The following is an 11,112-nucleotide window of genomic DNA, read 5'->3' on the forward strand; positions in this document are numbered from 1 at the left end:
AGGGTAAACCTAAGTTTTGTCCAAATATATATATGTCTATGAATACAAAAATCTAAGTTAACTTAACATATAACATGGGGTATAATGGAAACCGGTCCAAAATAGTTAACGTAATAGTAATACCGTTTGATGTAAACCGGATTCAGGATTTCCGGCCGGTTGGTGAATCCGAATCAATACTATTAAAACAGAAACATGACTTATTGATATAGGTGTGGTCTGACTATTTTAATACAATTATTATTTTATTTTATTTTTTGTCAGCATTTTAATATAATTATTAAAACTTATTATTAATCATTTAAAAGAAATATTATACAAAAAAATACAACTATAACTAAAAACATAATCTAGTGTAATTTAAAAGTAATAACTTCTAACCCCTTCACAAGTCAAATATGAAGATGTTCTTCCACATAATCAATTATTAACTAGTTTAATAATAAAGTTTAATCATACACTCAACTAAAAAATAAACAACATGGCATCTATATGTTATACATCGAACCTTACCAAACATCTCATCTCTCATGAGCCATGGCCGGAGATTATGATCCTGAAGCAACTCCCTCGTCACCGGAATATAAGCCCTTAGCTTCATCCAGCCGCGATCTAGACGGCGCCGTTCTGATATCACATCCTTCCTCGATCAGCCGACGTCGTTTCATCATCTCTTTATTTCTCATTTCTTTTGCCTCGATCCTCATCTACATCTTCTGGCCGTCAGATCCACGCATCAAAATCGAACGGGTCAAAGTTTCCCACGTGCACGTCCACCGTCGACCGGTGCCGTCTATAGACATGACGATGCTCGTTACGCTCAAAGTATCCAATGCTGACGTGTACTCTTTTGACTTCACGGCGCTTGACGTTGCGATTGGTTACAGAGGGAAGACGTTAGGTCACGTGAGTTCGGATGGCGGGCACGTGAAGGCTATGGGTTCGTCTTATCTTGAAGCGGAGACCCAGCTTGACGGCGTCACGGTGTTTGCTGACGTCATTAACCTGATACATGATTTGGCCAAGGGCTCCATCGAGTTTGACACCGTTACCGAGACTAACGGGAAACTTGGCGTTTTGTTCTTCCGTTTCCCTTTAAAGGTACTTCAACTCAAGTTTTACGCAATTATTCGGTTTATTAATGACAACTAAGACTTTATATTATACCTTTATTTGATTCTTTTCATTAACGGCTTCTTCTTTAATTGATGAACAGGCGAAAGTGGCATGTGGGATTCTAATAAATACAGTTAATCAGACAATTTCTCGTCAGAGCTGTAGACCTATCTGATTCAAGAGACATCATCTGATATTTTGTAAGATTTGTTTAGTTCTTTTACCTTTATAGTTTAGTTTATAATGTAATAACAAATGAGTAATCAACCAAAAATTTAAAGTAGTATAATTTTCAACTATGCTGAATCGCAGTTAATAATAATAACATTCTCGATATATTTTTTCTATGTATTTATATGTTTTTGTTACTATCAGAATCACACCGTAATTGTTTCGTGATAAATTTTTGTGTTGTAATTTGAACCCTTGAGCGCTTAACATATTTTGAGAAAACCTATCTTATTATATAGAGAAGAGCTATTATCTTCTCCTATGCTGCCACGTCACTAATTCGTTAAACCACAAACTGACACGTGTCTTATTTTAGAAACGCTGCTTTTCATTTACATTCTGTTTGGGTTATTTTGTGTCTGGGCTATAGGTTTCAGTTAAGGAGTAAATCCCATAGACGAGACAACGTTATCTTCTTTGTGCGCCTCCTCTTGAATTTTGGGGTTCTTCATTTTCTTTGATATCTGACTTCAACAATGGAGTTCTGAAAGATTGAAATGCTCAAATCGACGCGAAGAATATCTCTGTAGTGTATCAATCACGTTGTTTAATCTTACATCTCAATCGAAACGTTTTCGAGTTACAGATTTATCGTTTTTAACGCCTTATTAGGCTTCCTCATCTATGGATTCTACGTGAGCCGAATCCATCTTCATTCAGAACCATCGGCGTTAATGGAGTTACTTTAGGTTGTTTGAAAAGAATCTGCCTTAGGAATCTCTTGGTCGATCTTCATTCGAGTCTGTTCGTTCTTCTCCTCCAAAACGTTCCATTCATGGCCATTAAGAACCATAATTAATTCTTCGACCCACACAATGCTTCTTTTTTCTCTTTCAGTCGGTGTTTATCCAACTATAAAAGGTCAGTCCTCATCTCATGAAAATCATCCTCTCAATTCCTAAAAACAGTCAGATACGTATTTTTCTGTTCAGTGGCTAACTCATGGCTGGCTTGAAAGCTGGTCACTGCTCTTCCACCGTACAGGTGAGGCTACTCAGATTTTGGGAAGCTTGGAACATCAACGGTGGCTGAGGAGAGCTGATGGAGATAGATAGACATGCTACTCATCGATGCTAAGGTATTATGTTCAAAAAACTCATAATCATCTTCGTATCAATCTAAAGGCGGCGTTGTAACTCATATTTATCAAACTTTTGTATCCAGATCTTAGTAAAACATCTTAAGGATTAGTCTTTTAATCCGTTTGTTGATAAATGATTGGTATATAATACACAGATAAACAACAACCGCTACGAAAATTGCAAAACCAACAATCAAAGAACTCAAGTTTTGCATGACTTTGTTAGGTTCTTTTGTGAGGAACTCAATCAAAGAACCACTAATTAGGTTCCTTTGTTGGGAAAGACTACAATATCTGCAGTGATCTGTTGTCTCGGCTTAAGGTATGCACTCTTCGAACCCTACATTGTTTATTGATGGTTGATGTGGCGAGGGTTCAAATATATGTGAGCTTCGTCTTTTCAGATTATTCATGTGTTGAGGATCGTTCAGCAGAGCTTAGTGCTGCCAAGTTTAGATTGAAAATTTTGTTGTGTGGAATGGATGATGGTATTTGCTATGTTCTGTTTCAGGTTTTTCTGACGAAATTCATAAAGTCTGTCTCCATTGTTTGAGAATACACCAAATGCTGCTCAGGAGCTCACTCTTGCAGGTATGTTTCTCTTATTGGTTCAAGTCTGTGCTTCTATTTTATGTTTGTGCTTCTATTTTATCTCTATGCTTCTATTTTATTTCTTCGTCATAGGTTCCACAAAATTGTTCCTCTTAACGCAGTAATGTATTTGGAGCTGAAGACAATGGCCCTGCTGAAAAAGTGACACTCCCTCATAATGAAAACTCTTAACAGCCTCCCTGAGACAAGCAGTGCCATCCCCAATGTAGAGATTGATGCTAATTTTCTCTGGATCTTCGAGTCAGAAGAACGCGAGTTTCTTCAACATACGGTCTTTCCAGCCCATGAGCATATGGAGAATGGTTGACCACGACCCTTTAGTTCTGCACCCATGGTTTGACCATCGTTTGAGCGTCCATGGTCACGTGTTCTTCAGTCATAGACCAAGTGACTTCTACCCGAGCTTCAGGTTTTGCTAGGAACCTTCTGGAAAAGGTGTTACAGTGTTATTATGGGGTTTATTTGTCTGAAAGCGACGAAGACAATGAAGCTATGATATTGAGAGTTCTAAGCTGCAAAACAGTTCTTATCAAAGCTTAAGAAGGCTTCGGTATTGAGTTCTTATCAAAGCTTAAGAAAGCTTGAGAAGGCTTCGGTATTGAGTTCCATTTTGATGAGTAAACAAGTCTAACGATATCAGATACAGAGGACAAAGTCGAGGAGAACACATTTGATTCTGCAGCTTTGTTTGCACTTTTGATGGCAGCCCTTGCTGGTGGAATGAGAAATTATACAATTAATCCTCAAGTAAATTATTATGGTACAAACAGAAAGATGTCTTGACATGTTACCAATATTAGAAACGAACCAGTCATAGAATTGAAAAAAATAATTATAATATTGGAATGACAACAAATCGACATGATTATGTTAGAGCTGTAAAACAGCAAATGTAAAATTGTACTTTGTTTTATGGAATGCTTTTTCATATTTAGAGTGAAAGCTATAAGCACACGTTGTGAAATATTTTTTAGATGACATGCATTTAGATGAGTATTGAACTCAATTATAATCTATTTTACAAAACACTGGAACAGTTTTAGTGACACTTTTTAGTATTATAGCTAATGCTACTTGAAAACCCAGGTGGTGACCTTTATCACGTTGTCATAGTTTAAAAAATGTGATTTCGCCATTTTCTCATTCATAATTGTACGTATGCTTCATGCCCTTTAGTTACACTATATATGTAACAGAGTGCTTAATCTATTGGAAACTAGAACTAAACTTTTGATTTTCTATTGTTTTAAAATATCTTAATCTATTTTATTTTTTCTTTTTTTTTCAAACAATTATTCAGTTATTTGTTACTCCTCTGATATACCAAACATGTCACACAAAAAAATTTTACGCAATGAATTTTGGGTATATCCGTATTGGAATCTCCGATTCAAAATCTTAAAACTATATTTATCAGAATTAGGAAAAAAACATTTTACACTAAATCGAATAACAATATATGTGTATAATATATGTATTTGTTCATGCTGCATGTTATCTACAAGTGCTATTTACTTGATTATGCTATCAGTCATATCTGAATGTAGAACTTTATTTTGTTTTTTTTGCGTAGATCATAAACATAATTATATTTATCAATTGGTGTTCAAATTTTTTTTTCAGTTATCAATTTTTAATATTTGTTTCTTTATTTTAGCAACATGACATATTTCTCGATTAGTGAAACAAAGCGGCAAAAACAGAATCAAAAGCGATACAATACCATAATAGTTTGAAAACCTTCATGTAGGAGAGACAATTTTTCTGTTTATATTTTGTTTAGTGATTTAAAACATAAACAAAAACTCACAAAACGATTAACCCATCAATTTAACATAAACTGCGATACTACCACGTCAATACATATAATCCCATGCCGGAAAATTCCTTAGCCAAGAATAATCTACCACCTAATAAATATTTACAAAATTAAAGAAAAAACAAGATAATGCTTAAAAGAGAAAATCCCTTAGCCAAGAATAATCTACCACCCATGATCCTTCTTTTTATCCACGATCATTTGCTTTCTCATGCTTTTATATCTAATTGTTAAACAAATGGTAGAGAAACTTCCATTTGATCAAAAACAAGATATAAAAGGTCTATGCTCCTTCTTTAACTGCAGAGGAAAAATAATAGATCAAAACTCAATTTTTCGCTCTATAAGACCTAAAGATATCTCTCATGATCCATGGTTTAACAATGTTTCCCTATTGTATTTTCTTTTGGTCGATTCATTTGATTTAACTCATAATGTTTAAAGTTTAAATTTAGAGAAGTGTTATGAATATTATAAATCTATAAAATTTTGCAACTTTGAATCAAATCAGCGACAATGCTGGATATGCTCACATGTTGTTTTTTTAGTTATATAATTGAAATTTTGTGTAGACAACACTAATCGATTAACATAATCACACTCACAACTAAATGAACAAAAAAAAAAAACTTGCACAAAAGTTATAATTTTGATAAAAATATACATATACAAAATTTAAGAAATATGTATATTTTAATAACAACTAATATTAAATATTTACTCTGATTACTTAAATTATTTAAGGATCTGCTGCCCGCCCGTAGGGCGGGCTTACCCTAGTTTAAGATACATGACACATTAATACGCTAAACAATATTCATTAGCGAAGAAAAAAATGATCACCTGAAATAATAAAGGACAATTCTCCTAAATATACCATTTTCAAGTTTTTATCGCAAAAATAGATTTTAAAGAAGAAAATGACCAAAATGTTTCATTTAATAGGTAAAAAAACTTTAATGCCCTAGATATATAAATACAAATAAATAAATAATTACATAAATAAATAAAATATTTTTTTATAGTTTCAGATTATATGTTTTTAAACTCGCACTTTTTTATAAAAATTTTTGGAATTTTTTTTGAATTTTGTTTTTTTTTTCAAATTTTCTTTTTGTAATTCGAAATACATTTTGAAACTATTTTTCAAATTTTTATTTTCAAATTTTTAATATTTTTTTTTTATTTTATAAAATTTTAAAACTTAATCTCAAATCTCCACCCCTTAACTCTAAACTCTAAGGTTTGGATTAGTTAACCTAGGGATATAAACGTATATTTACCTCTTTAATAAAATATTTTGATCTTTAGAGTATTTTAGTGCTATCCTATGGTATTTTCAATAATAAAACTAAATATAAAATAAAATTCAAAGGTTTCTTAGTGTGAATAAAAAAATAAAAATGTAGTAGTAAGAGTGAAGAAAAAATAAAAGACAAACTAACAAAAATGATATTTCTATTCTGGTTTGTAAATTGAATTTTATTGATTAGTCCATAAAATAGGGATATCGATTTTTTTTCCAAAAAATTGTTTAAAAGGAAAAAGAGAGTCAGAGCCCAGGTTTTAGCGGCCTGTCGCCAGAGCCGGCCTTGCACGTATCTCGTGCTGTCCAAGCCCATCTGCAACGCTCCTAGTCAAGCCTAGAAAAGAGTGACCGGAAGTTGGAACCAACATATGAATGTGGACAGTGGACCAATGCCTCCAAAAACACTATTGACCATTTCTTCACAATGATCATTATCCCCGAGCCGCGTGTTTCATTCATGCCTACGAAAGCTCCATAGATGTTCACCCTAAAGATCAATTTTAATGGTTCTAATGGTATGCATATAAAAAAACGAAGATTAAATAAAAAACGCAGATTAAATAAAAAAACACAGATCCAGAAGAACAAATACAGATCATGCAGATCAAACTGGTTAAAATAATTTTTTAAATTATATTATTTGATTGAATGTTAAATTTTTTTTTGGTAAATTAAATATCTAGAACAAAAAATACAAATTCTTATATACAAACAATAATAATTGTTATTTTAATAAATACAATGAAAATTTAAACATTATATAAAAAATAAATATACTTACAACATACAATGAGATTGAAAAAATTAATATGAAGCGTTTTTGTTTGCCCCCTATGTATTTACATTAATTTCTCTAATGTTTGCGGTAAAATATTTTTGTCTCATTTTCACATTTTACATATCATTTTTTTAAACCATAGAAGTAACGTTGTCAATTTCTTTATGCAGGATCAGCTAATATTTTATATGTATATAATTTTTTCCATCAAATTTTTTATAAAGATGTTGATGATATATTTTTAAAAAATATATTTAAATTTTAAATAAACATAAACATTAAAAGCTTAATTTATTTTTTTGCCCATGGACCCAAATAAATGTTGAGTCGGCCATGTTGTATGTTTTTTCTATCAAAAAAATCTTATTTGAAGTTCTAACTTAAAATTTTAATAAAATTATGTAATTCAATTGTAGTTCTCACCACTCTTTTTTATATCTTGGGAAGTCACAAAGATGTAAAAATACATACATATGTTAATATATATTTGTCGGTAACATATACTTTTCTTTTATCGAATAATATTATACACAGAATCCAACTTAATGATAATTAATATCAAAAATATAAATAAAATAACTATAATTACATATTTTAGATGATACAAAATAATATTTAAGTAAAACACACAAATATTTTTATACTACTTTTATTAATAAAGTTCGTAAATACGTTATTGTATAAAAACAGGAAAAATATAACAACATATTAAACTATATTTTAAATGAATTTGTGTTTATTTTAAAGTGAATCAGACATAAGATACATTCAGGTTATGAAGTCAAGGTGTGGGAGGATCTGTGAATCCCAACGACCCCTGCGAGATCAGCTATCCCTGTAGCGCCAGTTATGCATCCTAATCTGAGAGTTAGCGGCCTCATTAATCAGGTATTGAAGGATTGGGATGTTGGTCTATTGGAGAACTATGTCGATGACATACCGCTTATAAGGAGTTTGGCCATAAGCTCAACTCATCGTCGTGATACATTCTGCTGGAACTACACATGGAATGGTCAATACACAGTTAAATCTGGATATTATTGGGTGGGTCCGAATTTATTAAAGACAGAGGAGGAGAAGGAGGTCTTGGAGCCGAGTATCACTAAACTTCAAGTCTTTGCATGGAAATTAACCGCGCCTAAGAAGATATGTCATCTTATATGGCAATTGTTAACTGGTCATGTGGCAGTAACGAGGAACTTAGCAAGACGCAATATGAGGTGTGATAACTACTGCCCAAGATGTGGTGAACTAGAAGAATCTGTAACCCATGCGATATTCGAATGCCCACCAGCTCTACAAGTACAAGTTTGGTCCTTATCATCAACTCCAACAAATATAGATTATCTATTCTGGAGAAAAAACAGCATTATCGAGCCAGAACAAGACAGAGATCCTTATCCCTGGATAATCTGGTATATTTGGAAGGATAGGAATGACAAACTTTTTAGGGAATAGACAGAGATCCTTTGGAGCTATTCGACATGCAGAAAGTGAATGTCAAGCCTATGGTTTGATGCGAACGAAGTGGTACAACCAGTGGTACAAGATAACAATACTGAGGAATCCCAAGTCATAAGCTTGGGTAATATTTGCTTGTTAGATGGATCTTGGACAGCTTCTGCTCACTTTAGTGGATGTGGATGGGTTTGGATGGACAATAGTGGGAACATTCAACTTATGGGGACAAGAAACTTCACTAGACGCGAATCAGCCTTGCATTCAGAAGTAGAAGCACTGCAGTGGGCAATGAAGAACATGCTTCAACATTCAACATGCCTGAGCTTTGGGACAGACTGTAAGGACCTTATTGCAATGATAAAGGAACCTCATGTCTGGCCAAGATTTGCGCGGAATTGGAAAAAATAGAGACGCTACAGATATGCTTCCCAGATTTCAACATCATTCATGCTCCACGAGCGCGCAATCAGATTTCAGATTTTTTAGTTAAAACTGCTAGATCCTTCCACAGGGGATTACATTTTATTGGTTGTTCTATTCCGGCCAGATTACCCAGACCACCTCAAGCTTGAGTAATAAAATGGTCTTTTGACACGTCAAAAAAAATTGAATGGATAAGTTAACAATAAAATAATTTAAACAATTAATAAAAATAGAGAGAGAGAGAAATAAAATTTACATCCATATGATTGGTTCTCAGCATGGTTTTACCATATATTTTTTTTCTGCAGATAATAAAAAATAACACTGGTATTAATCTGCATCCAAATCATTAATTATTTTATAATTTAATTTTATTCTACATTTAAAACTTTCATAAAATGCAGTTCAATCTGTATTACAAATGTATTGTATTTAATCTGCATTTTTACTATATTTCGTTCAAAGCCTAAATCAATCAAAACTGTTCTTATTGATATCGGAACATGATGCTCCGCATAGTTGATACGTATGTCAAGCTTCCCGAATCGCTTGACTACAAAGTCAAGCGCATTGATAATGGCCATGTTCGTTTACGTGTCGCGCGACCTGCGACCTGCGACTTACGACTAAGATTACGTTCGTTTACGTGTCGCGCAACCTGCGACTTGCGACCTGCAACTAAACCTGCGACCTGCGACTAAAACTATGTTCGTTTACGTGTCGCGTGACCTGCGATCTGCGACCTGCGGCCAGTCGCGCGATCAAAATTTTCTTAGTCGCTGTTTTTCCGGGCGACTTGAATGGGAACCCGCGACTGATCGCGCGATCAGTCGCGCGACATCAAAACGAACAACAACCTGCGACCTGCGATCAGTCGCATGTCGCAGATCGCGCGACACGTAAACGAACAGCATCAATATCGTCTTCTTCTGCTCTAACATTACTATGCATGAAACAAAATATGATGGATTTTGTGTCAATCCGTGTAGACATTACGTCTTTTATAGGATAATTTTTTTTGTTTAGTTTGGACCGACTTATATTAAAATTAAATTCCGATATTACATCAAAGTTCATGTGCTTCCAAGTTTTTCTAAAAAAAGAAAACTGAGTGATCGTAAGTAAATCCAATTACATCGATTAATTGTTGCTTTTTCATAACTCGGTAACTTGGTGATTAGTTAAGAGTTCATTAATCAGTCACGTGACATCATTTTTTCATCTTTCTTTTGTAATTAAGATAATAATTTTTTTTTTCAAAGATAATAATAATTAAAAAGCTAATTATACAGGAGCCATAGTAACCGCTTATTTGTATTCCTGTTGTCGGCTTGTAAATCTTTGGGATCAAACAGCATCCTTTTATAATGATTCAAAGATAAGTCTATAAAATATCACAACATGCACGATTTGCACTTTGATTAAATTAACAAATAACCACTAATCTAAACTATATTTATTGATTATTAGTTGAAAACCACAAAATGCAAGATTTATACTTCGATTAAATCGACAAATTAGCCATGAATATAAACTATGCTTATTGATGATAAATAAAAATCACAACATGCACGATTTATACTTTAATTAAATTAACAGATACCCATGATTATAAAACTATAGTTATTGATTACATATTGATGTGTCATTTTTGGAGTGAAGAAGAAGAAGACGGAGAGGAAGAAGAAGAAGGAAGCCATTGATATTCATGATGATGATACCTACACTTGAACGATCTTGGATGCTTCGACGGTGAACATACACACACCTTCTTTTCACCGCCAGCGTCACGGACACTCGCGATGGCTACCACCTCCGTCGTCACCGTCACTTCTGCCGCCGGTAACTTTGGCGGTGGAATGACAGGTGGGAGAATCTTTTTGTAGCACATTTTTGTTCGTTTCAGACTTTAGTTAAAACTACAGATTCTTCCTTTTTAAGATTTTGTGTTTGTGGTTTTGCTCAAAAGAAAGAGAAGTCGACTATAAATACTAGTCATGCTTAGAATATTATTAATTACATATTAATCCTTTAGTATTGTGTAGATGATACGTCGCCAGACAAAAAACTTGAAACGTCACACGTGGTTAATGGTTTTGGTGCACGTCTTGATATTTGTACAAAAACCATGAGGTCAGAAATTTATTCTAGGATATATCCTGATCTTTATAATTAATAAAAGGAAAATGTAAAGGAAGTATTTGATTTGATATTTTAAAGAATTAGATATTTGAAAAAAGCATTCCAGGACTTGAATTCGTATCAATTTGATCTTTAGCTGG

At 33.3% G+C, this 11,112-nt stretch overlaps 2 protein-coding genes across 10 annotated transcripts; one reads left to right on the forward strand and one right to left on the reverse strand.

Moving 5' to 3' along the window:
- Window positions 1-322: 322 nt before the first annotated feature.
- BNAC06G09630D lies at window positions 323-3,974 on the forward strand. Of its 9 annotated transcripts, none has more exons than XR_002661783.2 (7): window positions 323-1,101; window positions 1,217-1,316; window positions 1,718-2,208; window positions 2,306-2,425; window positions 2,584-2,750; window positions 2,940-3,019; window positions 3,142-3,974. XR_002661783.2 is itself a non-coding variant. In XM_013865904.3 (2 exons), exons 1-2 carry the CDS (start codon window positions 538-540, stop codon window positions 1,289-1,291), a joined length of 639 nt encoding a protein of 212 aa, XP_013721358.1. In that variant the 5' UTR covers window positions 323-537; the 3' UTR covers window positions 1,292-1,454. The 9 variants fall into 9 exon arrangements, 1 of the variants encoding a protein (XP_013721358.1); XR_002661785.2 differs by having other exon boundaries at window positions 2,655-2,750; XR_002661784.2 differs by having other exon boundaries at window positions 2,332-2,425.
- A 6,380-nt stretch (window positions 3,975-10,354) lies between these two features.
- LOC106425203 lies at window positions 10,355-10,810 on the reverse strand. Its single transcript, XM_013865925.3, has one exon. It carries the CDS (start codon window positions 10,719-10,721, stop codon window positions 10,476-10,478), a length of 246 nt encoding a protein of 81 aa, XP_013721379.2. The 5' UTR covers window positions 10,722-10,810; the 3' UTR covers window positions 10,355-10,475.
- Window positions 10,811-11,112: the final 302 nt, after the last annotated feature.

The sequence above is a fragment of the Brassica napus genome, chromosome C6 (genome assembly GCF_020379485.1).
Source record: "Brassica napus cultivar Da-Ae chromosome C6, Da-Ae, whole genome shotgun sequence".
In the NCBI taxonomy this organism is placed as follows: Eukaryota; Viridiplantae; Streptophyta; class Magnoliopsida; order Brassicales; family Brassicaceae; genus Brassica; species Brassica napus.